Genomic DNA, 23154 nt, shown 5'->3' with positions numbered 1-23154 from the left:
TCTCAGGAGCTCTTCAATTTAGTTGGTTACTTGCTGAGCATGTTTAGCTCATATTTCTTATCTAACCTGACAACAAAATGCAAGGATAGTGAGAACTATATATACCGTCAGGAAAAATAGTTCCCACCATTATATACCTGACTATACTTTTGGCTCGTTATCTCAAGTAGATGTGTGAAGGTAATGAGTAAGTCAGTGTTGGATTTTGTAAGAATTGATTTTGTAAATTTTAGAGGTTATAGGTGTAACTTCATATCAGAGTCATATTTCTAATTTTGTTATGTGATATAATTATAGTTAGTTTTGCTTGCTTTATACCATAACTTATGATAGGTTCAAGGAATGTCGAGGTCAGAATTTTATACATATATTTTTGCGTGATTCTGGGGTTATGTGACCTCCTGTTTTAAGCTCTAGATTGAGAAGGTGTCAATTATCTGTTCCGTACTATTATTCGGTCAATTCAATTAATTATTCGCGTTGATCGGAACAGATACAGTTCGATATTCATGACCATATCGAGATTGTCGACCCTGCAAGAAATATAACCTGAGAGGTGAGGGGAGCCCCTCATGCTAATGACGTGAAGTGATTGCTAGCCGAGGTTCCCGTTACCAACCTTATAACTAAAGTATACATTCTTTTGTAAAATTTGATAAGGTGATTTAAGCAAAGTACGATATCTAACATTCATCCTTCTTAAAAGTTCCGATAAGCTGAATCATCTATCTCCAAATTAAAATATGTAATTTTTACATTGATTCTATGGAGGGTTTTTGATTTTGTTATCTTGTTTTTATTGTTTTTAGTGCATTTGATGCTCAAAACTCGAAAATAGCATATGCACATAACACAATATTGACAGACACATATTTGTTTATATTTACATATGCAACTTAAGTTCTATGGAGTCAACTGTTTCATTGGAGTCCTTGGAGTATAGGGCTTAGAATTCGGCCGGTTCGATTCAAAACCGAACCGAACCGAAAAAATCGAAAATCATCGAATTATACATTTTTTTTTGAAACCGAACCGGACCAAATTATTATTCTGAACCGAACCGAATCCACCGAATTATTTCGGTTCCGTTTCGGTTTTGGTTTAAAGAAACCGAAAGTAATAAAACTCAGCTAATTTGAGGTTATAAATAGAGCAGAAGTAGCAACTAGCAAGCCAAACTATATTACATTGCCAATCACAGAACTACATTGAAATTCGAAAACAAATATTATTTTTGCAATCTCAGTATGCATCCGTACCATACAATCTCCATTCTCCAGTATCTCAGATTAGGGAAATTAAGTAATGTCAATAAAAACCTCAGAATATGCTAAGAATTCAGAAGTTGTTGAAATTGAAATTGACGAGCAGTACAAACCTAGAGACTATAGAAGAGGCAGTGATTTACAGACGGAGAGACGCTTATTAGATAAGATTATAAAAGTGATTTACAGACGGAGAGACGCTTATTAGATAGGATTATAAAAGTTAGGGTTACCCGTATATAAAAAAAAGATTTTTGTTTTATATATAATTAAAAGTTCGGTTATTTCGATTTAAACCGAAATATTATATCACAAATCGAACCGAATCGATATTAGTTTCGATTCAACCCAAAAAACCGAATAAACCAAAATTTTGAAAAAAATGGAACCGAACCGAACCGAACCGAATTTTACGGTTTTGGTTCGGTTTTGCTCACCCCTGTTAGAATACATATTGTTATGCAACTAAAATATAGCTTAAAATATTGCAAACATATTGTTTTTAAAAAAATGTTCTACAGACACCACGATTTTATTGAAATACATATATTTGTATTTGATGAATTAAACTATAACAATCTATAAGTCATTATATTATTCACTTCAATTTTAAATCTCACTTTTTTTTTATCTTCACGTCGAAATCACTGTAGAAAGATATCGCTCAACTAATTTATTCTAATTAAAAAGACAAATTGTGATCCCCAATTTGCAATCGTCAAAAATTCGGATCATTAGCTAATTTAACCTCATAAATAGTTACTCGATCCCAATTTTCATCGTCAGATACAAATCATCGCCAAAAATCTCATTACAACTGGCTTATATTTAACCTGTTATATGTGAAAATATGTCATACATTAATTTTCTTTTTCAATTAATATCATAAATAACAAGCGGAAATATTTTACTTATCAACAAAAATTGTGTCATATATATACAATAAAAGAGAGAAAAGTTATATAATTATACCGTTTAACTTATTTCATCTCATATCTTGATATTTTATTAATAAAATTAATTATTTATTACTCGAAAAACACCTTAATGTAAAAACACCTTAATTTAAAAATTAGGCGGAGCATACGCAGAAAAAGGTTACTACAGTAGTCAAGTCTGAAAGACACATCAAAGTGAAGTAATGTCTTGAATATCCAACCAAGTTTGAAGCCCTAATCAACCTCACTCATAAAAGTACACTTACATATACCCTAAAAAAGTGTTTTCTTGATTTTTTGTTCTTTTTCAACTCATGGAGCAGAGCAGCAACATTCAAGAACAAGGTGTGAATGGTGTTTTCAATGATTCAGAGCAAGTTAGTGTTGAAAAAGATTTGAGCGGTGTAAATGTTGTTGTTGATCAAGGAGTCAGTGTGTGTGTGTGTGAAAAAGAAGAAGAAGAAGAAGGTTTGAAATTGCAAGAAGGAGAAGAAGGTCTGAAATTGCAAGAAGAAGAACAAGAGAGTAACAAGCCGATGGCTTTGAAAAGGAAGAGAGGTAGAAAGAAAAGAAATGACAAGCAATTGGATAATCAAACTCAAGTTATTGAATCACAAGGAGACTCTGAGGTATAAATATGTTTGTCATTTTTGTTGTACATCTTTTGGAGATTATTAGATATGAAACTTGTTTTTGTTACTTGATGATATACAGGGGACTCAATTGCATGGACAGGCTTGTGAAGAAAATAATTCGGTGAGACGAAGCGCCCGCAAGCTCGCTTACCAAGCTTTCAAGCCTTGGGTAATTTTTTGTCTTGGTTTCTTTTAATTCTTCTGTTAGAACAACAAATATGGAGCTTATTTCTGTAAATGATGCGATATAGTGGGAGGAAATGCAAGAGGGGGATGAATTGGGAAACCGAAAACGAAGGGGACGAAAGCCGAAGCTGAGTAATGAAGCTCGCAGTCCTGCGGTAAATGTGGATATATTTATATGGATTTCTTTTTAAGATCATCTAGTTGAGACACTTATTTTCGTTAACTGATGTGATATAGGGGAATGAAATGCAAGAGGGGGTTGACACTAATTTGAAGTGTGGAGTTGTATCTGCATCTGTAGATTGTAAAACCGATAATGCTAATGTGAATTACGACGATGGGTTGGTTGAAAAACAACGCGATTTTGCTCAAATTCTCACTCCTGGGGTATAACTTTACATACATGACATGCACATGCGCGCAACATGTTTTGACTTATAAGACATGAACCTTATATTTCTGAATTGATTGGATACAGGGAAGTAATATGCAAGTACATAATTGTGAAGTAAAGATACCAGTGGGTAATTATGCTTGCAGTCCCGAGGTAATTTTATGTTTTTTTTAGGAATTTTAATAAGAACATTAAACCTGACTCAAATTTTGGTGAACTGATGCAATACAGAAAGATGAAATGCATGAGGATAAAGACGTGAAAATCCCAACACAAAGGGGACAGGAACCGAATCTGAGTAATGAAGTTGTCAGTCCTGGGGTAATTTACTCAATTCTTTTATTTTATTAAATGTTTTATGTAATAATGTGAAATGCGAATGTTATAGGGGGGTGAAAGGCCAGACGATGAAGAGGTGAAAATTTCAAAGCGAAGGGGTCGGAAGCCAATGAAAAGTAAGGATGATAGGGATGTGGTTGATGATAATGGTTTGGGCCGAAGAAGAGAATGTCTTGAAATTGATAGTCCTGGGGTAAATAATTAGTTGGTTAATTATATATTTTGACAACATATTCTTTTAAATCACCAAGATCTGCCACTTAGATCTGTAAAATAATGCATTGCAGGGTAATAAAAAAGAGTCGGAACCTAATACTTGTCATCAGTGCAAAAGGAATGATAAAGGGAGGGTTGTGAAGTGCACCAAATGCAAAAAGAAGCGATATTGTGTGCCTTGCATGACCACATGGTATGGTTATGTATTCTACATATAGGGATAGCGATATCATTTGAAGCTTATATTCCTGATGAATATCTGTACCTTCTGGATCATATGTGTTCTTTTGCTGTTATTACTAATATTTTACTGTTGCTCGTTCTTATATAGGTACCCTAAGATGACAGAAGAAGATTTTTTGAAGGAGTGCCCAGTTTGTCAAGTTAATTGTAATTGCAAAAGTTGCTTGCGCTTGGAGATACCGGTTGCAGTGAGTTTTCGCTCACATAGTTCAATTGTTTATGTTGGTTTCTGGCATCTTACATTAAGCTAAATTATGACATGATTTTTTGGTTTTAGGACAAAAAGAGGTTTATACTGGACTTTAGCAAAGATGAAAAGATCAGGTATGCCAAATATATCTTGCCAATGCTTCTTCCTTTCGTAAGACAATTTAAGGAGGAGCAATTAATGGAGAAGCAAGTAGAAGCAAAGATTAAAGGTACTTAAGTTCTCCTGTTTAATCTTAATAGGTCTCTTTGATTACATTGTATTTCACATATAAGGGTTAAAGAAGGTGAATCTGAACAAAATTTGGACGGTTGTCGGTTATGCCACTAAATTATGTGCAAGGGAATACGAATGTATATGTTATTAATTATCAAATAAATAGTTGCTACAATATATACTTATTATTGAAGGATGAATATACCTGTCTATTATATCCCTGTCTATTCGCAAAGTATATATCACTCTAAGATTAGTCACGTAAGGCATTGTATATAGACATGTTACTTGACTAATTTTAGAGAATATAGATCTTACATCACCAATTCTCACTGAACCTTTTAGATTGTGCTTCCAGGAAAATATTAATTTTTGTGTTACCCAGTAGGTATAATAATGTGGAGTTGGTTAGTAAATGCTGATACTACTATAATATGGAATTGGTTAGTGAATGCTGAAACTAGGACTATTTCTTTAAGTTGATACAATACGGTATAAATTGAGCACGATTCAGAGGAATTTAAGGTGTATGGTTTTCATTTGAACTTAAAACATAATTATCAGGGGAGTACATCGAGAACAATGATATAGTAACCTTTGACTTGTTGTGAACTAGCAGGCATACCGATATCAGAGATAAAAGTGCAAAAAGTACAATGTGAAGCTGCAGAACGAATGTTTTGGTAGGTGTAAGAATGTCATACCTCTGGTGATACTTTGTTCTTTTTTCTAAAGAACTTGATGTTGGCACATTGTTTTATGCAGCAACAACTGCAAAAGTTCTATTGCCGACTTTCACAGAAGCTGCTCAAGCTGTCAATATGACCTCTGTCTGATTTGTTGCCGAGAAATACGCAATGGATGCCTTCAAGGAGGTAAAGAGGAAGCGACTATGCAACTAGTAGACCCTGGATTTGATTATTTGCATGGGGGAGATCCTGTTACTACCTCAGCAGAGAGTAGGATAAGTATGGACATAACTGCTGAAACAACAAACAGTGATCACATCAAGTCAGCTTATAAGTGGAATTCTAATGAGGATGGTAGCATCGCTTGCCCCCCCGAAAATGTGGGTGGTTGTGGTCAAGGTATTTTGGAATTAAGAAGTTTATTGTCGGAAGATTGGGTCCCAAATCTATTGGTTGATGCTGAAGAACTTGCCAAAACACTTGAGCTCGAACTACCCAAAACACAGGAAGAGTGGTGCTCTTGTTCTACTAATGTTGATAGTGAGAAACAGAAGTCAAGGAAAGCCTCTTCTCGTGAAGATTCTGATGATAACTATTTGTACTGTCCAAATGCTGCAGACTTAACACCTGAAGATTTGAAGCATTTTCAGTCCCATTGGCGTAAAGGTGAGCCAGTCATCGTGAGTAATGTTCTTTCAGCTACGCGTGGTCTTAGCTGGGAACCCATGGTTATGTGGCGTGCCTTCCGTCAGGTGAAAGACCGTAAACGTGACCGTCTTATGGATGTGGATGCCATTAATTGTCTGGACTGGTGTGAGGTCAGTGAAGTTTGCCACATTGCATGCAATGCACAATCTAATTCCTGTAGGGCAGTTAAAATTATCAACTCAGTGTGTCTAAAACAGAGTTAATACCCAGAACTTAGCTTAATAGCAAATGTAATCTTCTGATTATATTTCAGCATTTCTTATTTTCCTTTACTCTAACTGCATCTCATTGTTTTTAGTTGAACTTTCCCCATATTGGTTTATAATTGCGATCTATGTCAAGTGATATATATGTTTCTGTTCGATTAGATTGGCATAGGTGCAAACTCTAACTTTATCCCCCCACACCCACACCCAATTATAAAACCCCACTAGAAGTCATCTCTATAGTTCTTCTTAAAGATTGTGTTAAACATGCTTTTTGTTTTTGGACATTGTTGAAACTGGATAGAAACTATAATTTCTGGCATGCCCTTCCAAAGATCCTTCTAAAATTTCTTGGAAACGGGATGATGATTGTTTCTATAGGTAGGAAGCCTAAGATTGCACAAGCTTTTCAGATATTGAAAGAGGATTTGTCAAATTAAAGTTTGCATGAAGTGATACTTAGAATAATGGGGATGTGCTTACTATTATTTCTGCTACTAATGACATCGACTGTCTCTTAAAACCTCTAAACTTATTCATATATCATATATATGTCAAAAGTAAAGTCTGAAGTGATCATTTTCTGTAATATATGTAGGTAAAGGTTAACGTACATCAATTTTTTATGGGATACACAAAGGGTCGATTTGATAAAAAGGGGTGGCCTCAACTTCTGAAGCTGAAAGACTGGCCCCCGTCTAGTTTATTTGATGAACATTTACCACGTCATGTTGCAGAGTTTCTTAGTAGTTTGCCATTTAAGGAATATACAGATCCCCGGACTGGCTACCTAAATCTTGCAGTTAAGTTACCTGAGGGCTCTCTGAAGCCAGATTTGGGGCCAAAATCGTATATTGCTTATGGACATGCTCAAGAGCTGGGACGTGGAGATTCTGTGACAAAACTTCACTGTGATATGTCTGATGCGGTATGCTTAATGCTTGCTCCTTTATATCTCATTGTTACTGAAGTATATATTAGATGGGAAGCTAGCCATTTTTTAGTTTAGGGTCGTCCAATATATTAGATCTGTTTGTAACCCTTGAAGGCAAAACCAAACTGGACTTTCAGTTTCCCTTCAAAAAGTGAGTTGCAGCAAGATAGTAACACCGGTTTCTCTAAAGTTTGAATTCACTATGCTACCATGTAAAGAAGAGAGAAATCAATTAGGATATCAGATAAAATTTTGGTCTAATGCGGTGTTACCACACCCACCCACTCACAGACACACACCCCTTCTGTAACTGTTACAAGAAGAGCATGGCTCTTTTATGGGAAAAACAAACTTGGTTGCTGCACTTGCTGCAGTAACTGTGAGAGCCTGATGTCATGCTTGTGCTCTATCTTCATAGTTTTTTTTCACATCATTAATATATTATTAATTCAGAAAAGATGATGACAATGACTTCACTAAGCCTACCCCAATAGTCCCAAACTTAATGTCAGTAGTACTAGTACTTTTACGAACAAGCGCAAACAAAGGCCCCATGTGATTTAAATAGTGGCTGACATTGTAGAACTATTGTAGCAAATATATAATTTCTCATCTGGAGCTAGGACCTAGGGTTTGTACTCACGTGCCATGGGTAATATGGCATGGGACATAAGCTACCAAGCTATTATGAACTGTGAGTTCCATTTTAGAAGACAAAAGTTTAATGAAACGAGTAAATGATGAAATATAATGACTTATGGTAATATTTCTAGATATGATAATGTTCTTATGACTTGCTATTTCAGTGTGTCTAGAGTTTGCCTTGTCTAGTGTTGTACAACTTGTGGACAGATAGTCCATTAAAAAATTGACTGGGTTTGTAAAGATTTATATTTTCTTTACACAGTAGTTGTAGAATTTCAAAATGTCTGTAATTCTCTTTATTGGGAAATTAATTAGAGGACAAGGTCAAAGCTACCATGAAAAAAGTGAAGTATAAAGTAAGGGATATTCCATTACATCTTCTTGGAAAGCAGAATCCTCAACTCAATGACCTTATTCACTAATTATACCCTAACAGATTCTTCATCTTTTCAATTGTCCAAATTTTCACCGAAGAAATTTCCTGTACCTGTACAATCTCTATGATTTATGGTGAAATTACGATTGGGTTCCTGTCACATTCATCATTAGAAACACTTTTTTTCCCTCTCTCTCACTGTTTTTCTGCTTTCCCTTCATCTGTAGCTGATAAATGTTATAACAAGATATTGGTCAGAATTGGATCTGACTTGAATATCTGTTTACAAGATGATTAGCGACATGTTAATACCACGATTTACGTGACTATCGTCAGCTTAGGCCAAAGATGTTGTATGTAAATAATAAACAAGCTTCCTCTTACTGCCGAAAAAAAACAATTTTGTAGTCCTATTTTGTTAAGCATTATGCAACTCCATCTTGTTTAATATCAATAATCTATTCTAATTTTTGCATGGATATCAAAATCTATGTTGCAGGTGAACATATTGACCCATATTCAAGAAGTGGTTCTTAGTTCTCAACAATGTACGGATATACAAAATCTTAAGAAAAAACATGCTCTTCAGGACCAGAAAGAAGTTTTCGGTAGTGATCAAATGTTAAATCATGATACCGATAGTATGGATTGTGTTGGATATGCTGGTGACATAACAGATGGCTTGGAACATCCAGAAGGAGGTGCTTTATGGGACATCTTCAGAAGGCAAGATACTCCCAAGTTAAAGGAATATCTAAGGAAATATTTCAAAGAATTCAGGCACATATATTGTAAACCATTGGATCAGGTTAGGGTTTCTCAACACTTAGTTACTGTTTGCTGAACTGTTGGGCCGCTATAGGGTCTTGATGTTTAAGTTTAAGTTAAAACCTAGAAAAAACTGGGTTATCTGGAGTAGTAACAGTAAACGCGGACGGGGCCCTGTTTTGCGATCCAGATCGTTCGTCCCTGATCCGGGAACAAACAAGTCTGGGATTGCTGGTGATTGTGTCTCGGTTCGTTCATGGTGACTAACTGTCAGATATGAACGATTTTGCAGTTAATTTTGATGCTGTATCACTTTAATGACTAACTGATTGGACATGAATTTGAAATCGGAAACTGAATGCGAGTGTGGGGACTCAAAATGCAAGTTGCCACAAATTTATTAATTGTTCATTGTAAAAATATAATCATTACAAATAAATGTCAAACTAGTAGATGATTATTTATAAGAGAAATCAAAAGCACAAATTTAAAAAGAGTCCGTTTGATCGTGCTCTTAACAAGTCTTTTCGAGGCCTATATTCCATTTTCTTTGGCTGATTCAACAAATAGAGAGTGAAAGTGTCTCAATTGCTAGTTTGCTAAATGATGGACCAGATTTAGATTCCGGACCTGTTTAGTGTTCTGTTTGACCACAAAAGTAAAGATTCCATAGGATTTACAAATAATACCATCAAGCTACTAGTCTTTGATAATTTGAATTATTAAATAAAATTTTTGTTTTTATGCATATTCCAGAAAGAATCTAGCTTCTGAGTTGTCGATTGTCTGGAATTGTTTAATTTTTAGAAAAGGGATTAATTCAGACAAAATGTTGTATACTTTGAAGTGTGAAACAGCGATGTTCACACCTGTTGTACTTAGCTCCAAAAAGTAATAGTCAAATCAAAGTTAGAAATATCATGTTCAATGCTAGGATTCTAACGAAGGTTTCACAATTGCATATTTGTGAGATTGGGTCTTCCTATTATGAATAGCCACAAAAAATCAAAGGTTAAATGCAAAGTTCTGATCACGCTAGTAGTTTAAAGGTGATGTGAAGTGTTCCTATGTGTTCTGAGTTCCTTACTACTGTTGGCATTCCAGGTGGTTCATCCTATTCATGACCAAACCTTTTACCTGACTTTGGAGCATAAGAGGAGGCTCAAGGAAGAATTTGGTTTGTTTTATATTTATCTAATGTGGTACTTTAAGAAGCTGCGAGGTTTTTTCCCAAGTGATGACAAAGTTTCATATTATTTAGGGATTGAACCATGGACATTTGTGCAAAAACTAGGAGATGCAGTACTTATACCAGCTGGTTGCCCACATCAAGTGAGGAATATAAAGGTAACTAGTTCCATTGATGTTCTATTTATATTTTGTACGTACCGGAAAGTGAGATAAGGAAACTGTAGCGTGAATGTTGGTTTATATGTTTTGATTAGATTTTCTCAAAGCACCTTTTACTTATTTGTTATGCCATCTATTTGGGAAAACATTAAAAGGAAATTATGTGCGGACCTGAGGTGAGCCTAGCACAGCTCATGAGCTTATTGCACCGAATTGAGTCAAGTTCTTGAATGATTCTACATATATAAAGTCCTAATTACTAGCAATGATGGTCTGTAGCACAACAATTAATTTTAACTCTCTCCTATTATGCTTATGAGGTAAGGGATCTACCAAGCTACACCTTGTATGTCATTACTATTTAACATCTTATTTTGAAAAACACATATTATTATTATTTTCATCCGACCCAAAAAACTCAATATTATACATTTTGTTATAATTTTAGTGCGGCCTAGTTACGAACTATCCGACTAAACTTTTAATGTTTTGATTTTTATGATATTGTATAGAAGTATAAGTTTTTGTGTGTTGTTTGTTAATATTTTACTTATAGAAGGTTATTGTGTTTTATAAGAGAAAAAGATAAGCTTTTTTATCAATTATATGATACCTTAAACTCTATTTATTAGAAAGCCCATATATTTATTGATACAGGCTGAAATAATAACTCATTTATATTATTATTACTACGGGTTAATTATCAAATTGGTCACTGAAGTGGACTTAATGTATCAAATTGGTCACTGAACTCAAAACGGTATCAAGATGGTCACTGAAGTGGCCATAAATATCAAACAGGTACTTTGAAATATAAGTTCAAATAGTAAAAATATTATTTATAAAGTTTTACACGTTATTTTTGAATATTACCACAACCAACTAAAAGGTTATGACTTCTAGTATTTATGATAATATATTTAGATTTTATCAAGTTTATTTATTATTTATATTTTATTATATAGTTATTTTCTTTGTTTTAATTAAAAATAAATAATAACTAAACTTGATAAAATCTAAATATATTATCATAAATATTAGAAGTCATAACCTTTTACTTGGTTTTGGTAACATTCAAAAATAATGTGTAAAACTTTATAAATAATATTTTTACTACTTGAACTTATATTTCAAGATACCTGTTTGATATTTATGGCCACTTCAGTGACCATCTTGATACCGTTTTGAGTTCAGTGACCAATTTGATACATTAAGCCCACTTCAGTGACTAACTTGATAATTAACCCTTATTACTACCTAAGATATTATTTGAAAGGTCCATGTTTCGATAATTTTATTCTGGCCCAAAAGATTATACTCTCTCCGTCCCTCGGAGTTATATACGTTTGGAATGGACACGGAGATTAAGAAAAGTGTATAAAGTAAGATAAAGTAGTGGGAAAGGGAAAGAAATGTGGGTAAAGTGGCGGGACCCATCAATATTTAATTGATAGATTTGAAAAAGTGGATGAAAGTAGTGGGTGGTTGAAACTTTTATATTATAAAAGGTTACTATTTTAGGAAAGTTTTGAAATGTATAGAATTGAGTGGGACATCCAAAAAAGGAAAGTGTATAGAAATCAAAGGGACGGCGGGAGTAGTCCATAGCATTATTATATTAACCCGGACCAAATACTGATCGAACGCCTACCAAACTTTTAAACTTTGGAATTTAATAGTATAGTGTTAGTGACCAACTATCCCAAAACCTCAAGGCATAACTAACTCTACCTGGTGTTGGGAGTAGGACTTACCAGGAACATATTGTATTCTAACATAAAGAAGTATAATATACTATTCGCTGAATTATGATTCAGGCCTTGTTTCCGTTTGGTATTGCTGTAGATAGCAACAACTACAGCAACACAGCTTAAAGCAGGCAAAAAAAGGCAAAAAGCTGTTTGGTAAATTTAAAAGCTAACTCTTTTCTGAACAACAGTCTTTTAGAGGTCTCCCCATGCTTTTTCAAAAAAGTACTTTTCAGCAAGCTGCCACAGGTTAAAATCATTAATTTTTTTATGTTCTACCCCAAAACATGCATATATCAAAAATATTACCAAACAATAATCCAATTTCTCTGATTCCTGTAACAACACTTTTTATAACAGCACAACAATACTGAACAACACTCCCAAATAGAGCCTTGGCCATCTGCGAAAGTGTTCTGACATTTTTAACCGGACTTGCTAAAATTTGTATTTTGAATTGAAGGTTACATGAACTCGTGAGCTTTAGTATTCCTTTGCTTCATATATGACCTTTTATGTTTTTTAGGTCTGAAAATGACAGGCATATAAAATCAACTGGTTGAGTGGCTCCAAGATCTGGACTCTCCTGTTAAATGATATTTATATTTGACATGTTGGTTGGTTTCCATTTAATATGTGAAAATTGGGTTTCGAGAATCTTGCTTCGTACGCTAGAGTGTTTGCGTACTTGATACACATTCTTATGCCCAGTTCCATTCTTCAGATATTCAACTTGGCATCATTTTTTTTTTTTGCAGTCATGTATAAAGGTTGCAGCTGATTTTGTATCGCCTGAAAATGTTAGCGTCTGCATTCGTTTGGCAGAGGAATCACGGGTTCTACCCCATGATCACAGGTCCCAGGAAGACAAATTGGAGGTACAATGTACTGTTGTGAGATTTGGTGGATATTATAGGCCTTATAGACTTACATAGAGTAGTTCCCTTCTAATGAGTAATTGCGTATTCATATACTTTTATGTTTATTAATATATTTTAAGGTCCTCCCTGTTAAATTTTAAAAGAAAGAAACAGTTACATGGTATAAAAGCTTCATTACCATTTACTGTACCACGTCTCTACATATACAATTTATATAACATGTACATACAGACAGCTGTATATAATTTTTGAGACACCAAACCACTAGACTGACATCTGGCTAAGCCACGGAGTCCTGCCAGAAGTGCTAAGCACCCTCCCATGCATTGCCTCTTTACCAGGGTGCTAGGTGGTGGGAGCCAGAGTGTTTGTCATTTTTGTGGTAGGGGACAGCTTATCTATCTTGCTAGGAGCCTGTTCATGTATTCTTTGCCCTCTAGTTGGCAGGTTTTGTTCATTTTTCAGTTTGTTATGGTTTTTCTTTCCTTACGATTGGATATTCTTGAAGTATTTCGGCATATTTGTCTTGGGTTATAAAGCTATTTTTCTTTTATAGTTTATGCAGTATTTTCAGATTTTTAGGATGATAAATTGTCATATCCATCAAAGTTTATCTTTTGTGTGTGTGAAAGTATACGCGGATAGTGTACACATTACAATTGACTTGGTGTTTTCTTTACACCTGGCAACTTGGTATACGGCAAGAAAATTTAGTGTTTGTGTTGACCTTTTTAGTACACGAACACGGAATTACAGAGTCAGATTCAGATTTTTTTTTTCATAGAGTCAGATTCAGATTTTAGTGTCATGTTTTTGTTTACTTTTCGGGTAAACAACACAAAAGTACACGAAATATATGTGTTATATTTAAATAATCAATAATCAATATTCAGTACTTATAATATATATAGAGAATAATGGGTATTGGATTAACGTGATGCAGTTATATCAGGTTAGACACCTTCCTCACCTAGGTTTAATGTTTGAACTAGTGCCTGTATATATACCAAGTGCACAAGGGACCCACCAACTATTCAATTTCACTCTTTATCACTATCGTTATTTGTTCGTTTGCCATGAACTCTCTCTTTTCACCATATTATGCCGGTTTACAGATGGATTGTTAACATACTTTATATGTTCTTCCTTCTAGAAAAATTTATTATATTTTTTCCAATATCAAAACTTTGTACCTTTTTATTTTGTTGTAATTATATCAGGTTAGACACCTTCCCTCTAGACCTGGCAATTCGGTACACGACACGAAAACACGACACGAACACGACACGAAAAGTTTGGGTTTGGTTTTCAATATTCGATACACGAACACGAAAGTACACGAACACGAAAAGTACACGTTACTATTAGTGTCGGGTTCGGTTTTTAATATAAGTACACGAACGACACGAAAGTACACGAACTAAATAAATAAATATAAATTAAAAAAATATATTATACTTATTTATATATATTCTTTAATCATTTTTAGTTATGTTATTTCATTTCTGTTATCTTATAAATTTATTATATGTCTAGTCTATTGTTTGTCACAGAAAAATTGTAAAAATAATAGATTTATTGTGAAATTCGTGTACTTTTGTGTACAAATGTGTATTTCATGTACATTTCATCCGGACTGTTCGTGGTACACGGAAGGTACACGAAATTTTTCGTGTACTTAACGTGTACGGTTCGTGTTGACACGAAATAATTCGGTTTGTGTACGTGTTCCAGAAATGGTACACGAAACCGAAACAGTTCGGGTTCGGGTTTAGGATTCAGTACACGAAAACACGAAAGTACACGACACGAAAGTACACGACACGAACTGTTTGCCAGGTCTACTTCCCTCCCTACGTTTAATGTTTGAACTAGTGCCTGTATATACAAAGTGCACAAGGGACCCACCAACTCTTCAGTTTCACTCTTTATCACTATCGTTATTTGTTCGTTCGCCATGAACTCTCTTTTAACCATATAATGCCGGTGTAGACAGAAATCTAAGGATTGGTAACAAGCTTTTATATATCCTTCCTTCTAGCAAAATTTATCATATTTTTTTCAAGATCAAAAGTTTGTACCTCATTATTTTAATCCCCCCTCCCCCGTGATGCAGTTATATCAGGTTAGACACCTTCCTCGCCTAGGTATAATGTTTGAACTAGTGCATGTATATACCAAGTGCACAAGGACCCACCAACTATTCAATTAACTCTTTATCACTATCGTTATTTGTTCGTTCGCCATGAACTCTCTCTTTTCACCATATTATGCTGGTTTACAGATGGATTGATAACATACTTTTATATGTTCTTCCTTCTAGCAAAATTTATTATATTTTTTCCAATATCAAAAATTCGTACCTTTTTATTTATTTTAATTATATCAGGTTAGACACCTTCCTTCCCTACGTTTAATGTTTGAACTAGTGCCTGTATATATCAAGTGCACAAGGGACCCACCAACTCTTCAGTTTCACTCTTTATCGCTATCGCTATTTGTTCGTTCGCCATGAACGCTCTCTTTTAACCATATAATGCCGGTGTACACAGAAAACTAAGGATTGGTAACAAGCTTATATATATCCTTCCTTCTAGCAAAATTTATTATATTTTTTCAAGATCAAAAGTTTGTGCCCCATTCCCCCCCCCCCCCCCCCCCCCCCCCCCCCCCGGCATAAAAAAAAAATTGAAGTTTTACTAAACAAATTGAGGAGAGATTCAAAAAATTAAAAGCATAACAAATTACACAAGCATATGATTTTTTTTATTATACTTTGTACCAAATTTCATTCTTTAATAGTTTTAATTAATTTTTTTTATCATCATATTCTAATTTGTATCTGCATTTATTTTAATTACTTGTTCTAGTCTATTTTACTTTTAATTCAATTATTTTATGCATCTATTTTTAATTATTTCAGTTTTAATTTGATTTTGCTTTGATCATTGTTCTGTTCAATCAATCAAGGCTGGAACCTTTAAACCTGAAGTTATAATTTTTTGAACTATTCTGGCACACAAATGGTAATTAGAATATTAGTGCTTCTTTTGGATCCTAATCAATCTATTGAGTTCGTAGTATTAATATTTTAAAATGCAAATCCTTTTTATGTATTCCTCTTATTGCCGATATAAACACATATATTATTGCTAAAAGAACTTAAACTCTTTACACCTCAAATAACCACTCATATTTGACATGTATAAAGCTGAAGCTCTCAAACATGTACTTCTTTCATTTAGATCTTCTTATCTCACTGGAAAAAGTTATACATACATGTACTTATATTAGACGTTTTATGAGTCTTTTACAAGTAAATCTCTATATTTTGTTAATATTTCTAGTATTATGGAAACTAGCTTATAACCCGTGTAAAGCACAGACGGGTATAATATTTGTTATTTTACCGTATATATTTTAAATTTAACTAATATTATTGTGAAAATAAAATTATGATAGAATAATGTGGTTAAATAAATTTTTTATTTAACGGCTTAATGAATTCTTAATAGTTTTTTTTTGACAATGAATTCTTAATAGTTAGGTCCGTCAAATGACTAATTAAAAATTAGTTCGAACATTTATATTTTAATGAAAATGTTAAAAATAAATAATTTGATATAGAACATATTATAAGGTAAAGAGACACGTAAATCCAAATACCAACACATCATACTAACCTAATTTTTAATGGTTTGGTTTAATAGATAATGAAAAGTATATCATAACATGTTATAAATTAAGGAGGTGTGTGAGTTGAATATCAATGGAATCACCAAACTCGACAGAGCTTTAATAGTATAATAATAATATAATAATATACAATATAGTATAGATTTATAATATTACTTTTAAACTGAGACCATCAAAGTATTTAAAAATAATGCTAATGTATTTTAGTGGAAAAGTACCACCGGTTTATTATTAATTATATATAATAATATTATATTTTTATCACCCGTGTTAATTGTAGAAGATCAGTTTTTTTAGTTTGAAAATCTAAAAGATATAGTGTGTTTTAGTTAAAAAGGTAATTACTATGTTGCTTAATGTTATCTCAGAAAATTGAGTTTTTTAGTATAAAACATATAAGAGATGATATATTTTAGTTAAAAAGAATAATTAGTTATATAGATAGCCATTTATTTAGGCCCAATACCGACCGATCAAACTTCTGATTTCCGACTTTAATAGTATAGTATACATTATAATAATATTTTTTTACATGTATGTTGCATGTGTTATTTTCTAGAAAATCGGGTTTTTAGTTAAATATCTGAAAAAGATAACGTGTTTTAGTTAAAAAGGGTAGTTGCTATGTTGTCTAATATTATTTTTAGAATTTTGAGTTTTTTTAGTTAGAAAATATAAAAAAGATAATAGTTTTAGTTAAAAAGGATAACTGATTATATAAAAAGCCCATAATTCGGCCCAAGTACCGACCGACCAAACTTTTAATAATTGATTATATAAAAAGCCCATAATTCGGCCCAAGTACCGACCGACCAAACTTTTAATGCTTCTGCTTTAATAGTATAGTATAGATTGAGAAACATGGTACATGGAATTTGGGTCCTCTAGCTAATTCTTTTGTAATTCGGTGCAAATGGGTATCTGCGGACTGAGTCTACAACCTGATGGCTTTTTGGCGTGGTAACTTCTGTCTTGTGGCTAAAGGATATATTCACATACATTTTCACTTTTGGATAAAATGTCATCTATTCAATGGTTGATATGTTAATAACTTTCTTCCACTGGCCACTGCATCATTGAGATGTTATAAATGCTTTTTTGTTTGGTGGTCTCAATAATACACATTCTGTGTGAAGCAACTGTGGGGTTTGTTGCTCTGAGTGCGTCTGGCAATGTGTGTCAATCAAAAAAGACTCTTTATTTTTCAGAAAGAGCCACCTTGTCTGTGTGACGATAATAGAGAATTACTCCAAATCCTTATTAATTTAAGTTTTGGAGACTGAAGATGTGAAGACATGTTTTTTTCTGGGTATTGTTTTATCATAGCTAAAAGATGTATAGGATTTGTTAGAAGAAGCAGGACAATGACCGAAAATTAAAGAGTTAAGAAGGTGGTTTGTGGAGCATTATGCAAGATTTCGTTAATATTTTTTAAAACTCAGTTACCACACTTTCAACTCGGCCACACTTAGCTTCTTAGTTGAGTGTTGTGAATCAGCTTCTCAATCTCCAACACGTTCATCGGTAGGTGGCAAAGATTTGAATTATAACGTAGAAGTGCTCTTGGACGACATTCAAAGTTCTGTTACCATAATCAATTGAAGTAAATGGCATAACCTGATGATAATTGGGCTGTCAAGCGATCTGCAGCTGTAGATATTGGGTGTTTTTAGTTTTTACACGAGGCAGTGAGGTGTCATGAAAACTAAAAAGCAGAAAAGAAACGTGTTTATTATAGAGCCATAGTATACTTTTCGAATTCATATGGCATCTAATCCTGTGTTTTACTGAAAAACAAAGCTATTGAAAGCGACCGTCCTTTGTAAAAATATTGAAATTAAAACTGCATACTGCAGAACAAGATAAACATTTGTGAACCAATACCCTAACCCCCTCTTGAATTTCATATATTTCTTAAGAAGTTGGGCCTGATTGACATGCTCCAGCTTCATGGTAAGTGTTGAAATGTTATTAGATCAAGTAGATTCTTTATGTTTACATGAGAGTAATTTGCTTTCATAGTGTTCCTTGTTAGCTTCTGTGTATGGCTATATAAGAATCTATTGTATGCTGAGAGAGAACATTATTTTGTCTTTGAATCAGGTGAAGAAAATTACTATCTTTGCCATGCAGCATGCCGTCAGGGAGTTGCAGAACTTGAGGTACTTGTGAACTTTTTTATTATGATGTCTAAGTATGAAATTTCTATTTCGGTAGAATTTGGCTTCTTGCAATCCCAGGTATTATATATTAATGGATTTTTTTTATTGCAATCAGTTGGAATCTAAATAGCTGAATGTGAATCTGTGATTCGTGTGCACTTTTTCCTCAGTCAGTAGCGTTTTAGAAATTTAGAAAACCTATGTGGATCAGCAAATGCATGAGTCTTCATGGTCCACCTACCCTTGCGGGCAGTTTATAACATTTTTTGGAAAAGAAATTCTATCTTTTCCTTCTGGAGGCCTTACACAATTGGATCAACCCCTTCCTTGAGTGTGATGACATGTTCATGGTCCCCTGAGGGAGATAGGTCCATAGTAAATTAAACACATATATCTGATCTTGAATAAAATCTTGCAAGGTGGATCCCTATGTACAGACTCCACCTGACTCTCCTTGATCCTCTGGTGTTCCCCTTTGACAAATGATTGAAGTCCACTAAAAACCCTTGTTCCTCCTGAATGGTGCATAACACCGTCTTGAGAAATTTGTAATAGACCCAACGAGGGTCACTTTTGTGCGTGTCCAAACTTCATTGTTCTGGTTTTTCAATTAGTTCATATCGCGCCGAAATTCACAAGCCATTGAAATTTGAACACCCGAAATCAGATTTGAATTGCCTCAAGTGGCAGGTAATCTTCGATCACTGTAACTCCTGGCAGTGGGAATGATACTTATTTGCACTCACCTTCAACGTGCACCACCTTCCCTGTACCTGATGAGACCTCAAATGACTTTGTTGGAGTTATTTTAGCTCCCATATTGAGTACTGTTACTATGGAGATGAATTGTGTGTAGCACCCAGGTCAATCATGACAGCCACTTCTCCATGATTTTCTCCAACAGTTTTAAGGATTTCAGACTCAAAATTTCCAATCACCGAATTCAGATTAATCTTGGTTTGAACATTTGTAGCAACTGATGGATCTTCATTTGTGTTACCCTCCTGCTTCCAGACGATTTCGTTGATTTCATCATGCCTAAAGGACTCTCCGTTACTCAGCTTCGATTGGAGCTCCTTATCATTTAACCATCTAACTTTTCCATTGGGTTCTGCCATGGTAGATTAGAGTTCTTTCTTGTTGATTCAGTTGGAGAAGACGTGGTTTAGGATTGAACTGAGAAAAAAAAAGGCTTAGTTGTTTGATAATATGTATAAAGTCAACTTATTGATTTGGTAACGCTTTGCTCTTAATATCCACCCGTTCTCTTGGTGGTAAATTCATTTTCCTAAAAAAATTCCAATTACTATCTTAGAACCACTTATGTCTCAACTACATGTATCTACACTTCTGAATATAGTTATAACCATATGATCCAATTAATGACTACTTCCAACACCTCAACTCCTTAAGGCATTGGGAGAGTTGGTTCCTTGACATGGTATTAGAGGTCGGTTTAGGGAGGGGTCTCGGATTCATGTCCTCCCACCCCAGATTGTTAAGATTTGATTGTCTGTCTGTCTTCTCTGGTTGTTTGTCTTACTGTTCACTAATACGAGCAAGGGGTTTTGTTGAATATAGTATATGTTCTATGGACTTTGGTTTTGGGAGAGTTGTTTACCTAACATTAAGCAATACATCTAGACCCCACTCGTAACCCTTCTGCCTTGCACCGACAAACATATTGGAATTTTTCAGGATATACATTATACAGTCCTTGCAACTACTCTTGCTCCCCTTCCTAGAAGTTGACCATCATTTTCTGGATCTCCCTTGACCTAGCGATCCTAGCCTCCCACTGCTAGGTTGATTGTTCAATTGACAGTGTGAGTTATTATACCAGAGTACTCTGCATATTTTGTGTGCCGGGCTTCATGGCTATAACTTAAGCGATAGTTGCCTGTAAATATACCAGATCCACCAGCCCCTTGCTTGAGTAACTCAATCCGTGCTAGATATGAAGCTGTCCCACAAGGGGATGTAGCCGCTCTGAAACCAACTAAACTTATATCAAGTCCAACACACACTATAGTAATATTCAATTTATGAGGAAAAACTACAGCTACCCCACACTTCGAGTGGCATGGGACCTCTCTCAATTACTCTGGAATGCACTCTTCACATGACTAAATTATTTTGTACCAAGTCCTTTCTACCCCTGACAGCCCTTTATCTCCCATTTGGGGTAGGGACGGCAACGTGTCGGGTCGGGTTTCTTGAGATCCAGACCCGATCCATTATATTTCAGTTCGGTTCGGGTCCGGTCCGCGGTTATCTAAAATGAAGATCCGGATCCGATTTGTCGGGTTTTTTCGGGTTTCGGTTCAAGTTCAGGTTTAATTCGAATACTTTAAAAAATAATAATTATATACCTATAAAAATGTGATGATTGAATTTTTTTTTTTTAATTTGGGAATATAAAAAAGGGGCTTCACATGTTTCATTTAGTACAGTAAATACATGGAACATGCTAATTTAATTGTTTACAATCATTCAATTTATCGTTTATATTTTTATTAGATTTTGATTATTTAATGCACAATAATTAAGAAAAATGATATATCGGTGAAATAAATGTAAATTACGTATACTATACATAACTAATAATTCATAATATTTCAATATATATACTATACATATAAAACACACACACACACACACATATATATTATTTTGTATCGGGTTTTATTCGGGTTTCGGGTTCGAATCGGGTTTCGGGTCGGGTCTCGGTTCGATATGCTTCAGATCCAAATCCAGATCCAAACTTTTTCGGGTCTAAAAAAAGATCCGGATCAAGATCCATAAAAATCGAGTAGATCCAATCGGGTCGGAACGGGTTGGGTATCCATCGGGTAAAACTGCCATCCTTAATTTGGGGGCTTGGGTCTGCAGGCATATGTTATTATAGTTGGTGCTTTAGCCTCTGTTTAGGATTGTTTAAAATTGCTGCGTTGTGCTGTGAGAGAAAATGTGTGAAGAAAAACTGCTGTGCTCCGAGAGAAAAAGTGCTGATAAAAGAAGTGTTGTTGCAGAAATCCATTTGGTAATATATGTTATGGGAATTAATTTAGGTTTAGTATAATAAAATTATGTTTTCGGTGAGTTCGATACTGAAACCTGTAGCGTCTTCCAGCAAAAGCAACTTTTTCTAAAAGCTCGGGGGACCTGTTTTCTCTTTCAAAAGCGGAAGCTGCTTTTAACTTTACCAAACAACTTTTAACCAGCTTTTCTGCCAGTAGCTGCGGTAATACAGAGGATCAAAGCGCATCTGTAAGTGGCTTTTGAAGTCCCCTATCAAATCCCAGGGCTCAATCCTGGACAGGTGGTTGAAAATATGAAACGGAGCCTTAGATAAGCCTCTTGCAGCCGCAAAATAAAGTATTTGACAAGAAAAATGTACAGCTCAGAACGTCACGGTAGATTCCCAAAAAATAGAGTACAGGTTCACAGTTATTAAGAGTATTTCTCATCTCAGATATAAACTGGAAACATTGGAATATGATTAGGTCTTGGACAGAAAGTTTTTGAATTTTTATTTGATCTTTTAATTAGTCCAGAAAAGTAGACCCCTGTAATTTCTATCTGAATCTAGATTATAAATTTTTGTGGACTACAGAAGATCACACCCCTTGGTCACTATCAAGATTATAGGATCAATGCTACAATGCAATGTTGTTATTTATAGGATCAATGCAATGTCCACTAGTCATTTCATTGATTCAATATATGATACAAGCTTTGTTGCACACCCAATATAGTGAATTTTATTAGAGATGGCAAGTCTCATGTTTTATGTGTAATCACTTCATTTGAAAATTTATTAAGTAAATTATTTCTCTATTATGAATTAACGGGAGTCTTGAATCATCAATCATCGCCTGACCAGTGGCTTCTTATATAATATTTCTTTTCTGTATTACCGGCTAAAGAATATTAATACTGGACTTGTTCTACGACATTATTCTAGTAACTAACTTGTATTGTTTCATGTGCTTTATATACAGGTCTGCTGAATTAGTTAACGGCTCTCAGTAATTGAAGACTTGTTCTATGAATTTGTTGTAATGTCACTGATATAATATAATTAGTGCTGCTTACTATGAGCAGTTTAGAGGAGTTTCTGTATTCCTTGTATTATCTATGTAATTTATATTTGAACTGGAGTTTTATTCTTGCGTTAGATTAAGCCAAGTGAAGTAAAAAAGTTGCTCTGAAAGAGCTGCTGAGAACTTAAAAGCACTGGTTGTATATTAAGATTTATGATCTAAGAAAGCCTTGCTCCTAAAACTTGCAAATTAATAATTAGGACTGGCGAATCTCATCTTTGAAAGAATCGCATGACATACTTGGT

At 34.3% G+C, this 23154-nt stretch overlaps 1 protein-coding gene across 2 annotated transcripts; it reads left to right on the top strand.

Annotated features, from left to right (window-relative positions):
* Nucleotides 1–2369: 2369 nt before the first annotated feature.
* On the top strand, nucleotides 2370–23075 carry LOC108199584 (lysine-specific demethylase JMJ26). Of its 2 annotated transcripts, none has more exons than XM_017367478.2 (19): nucleotides 2370–2832; nucleotides 2918–3007; nucleotides 3090–3179; nucleotides 3262–3411; nucleotides 3503–3571; nucleotides 3650–3727; nucleotides 3807–3950; nucleotides 4045–4166; nucleotides 4305–4404; nucleotides 4494–4635; nucleotides 5260–5323; nucleotides 5406–6147; nucleotides 6842–7171; nucleotides 8698–9006; nucleotides 10071–10143; nucleotides 10228–10313; nucleotides 12823–12942; nucleotides 18745–18803; nucleotides 22808–23075. In XM_017367478.2, the coding sequence occupies exons 1-19, from the start codon at nucleotides 2518–2520 to the stop codon at nucleotides 22836–22838; spliced, it is 3114 nt and encodes a 1037-aa protein (XP_017222967.1). In that variant the 5' UTR covers nucleotides 2370–2517; the 3' UTR covers nucleotides 22839–23075. The 2 variants fall into 2 exon arrangements, with proteins under 2 accessions (XP_017222967.1, XP_017222966.1); XM_017367477.2 differs by having other exon boundaries at nucleotides 2371–2832; nucleotides 3650–3739.
* Nucleotides 23076–23154: the final 79 nt, after the last annotated feature.

Source organism: Daucus carota, chromosome 8, assembly GCF_001625215.2.
Source record: "Daucus carota subsp. sativus chromosome 8, DH1 v3.0, whole genome shotgun sequence".
NCBI lineage: Eukaryota > Viridiplantae > Streptophyta > Magnoliopsida > Apiales > Apiaceae > Daucus > Daucus carota.
The sequence above is the reverse complement of the archived record's forward strand: the minus strand, read 5'-3'. Positions and strand labels throughout refer to the sequence as shown.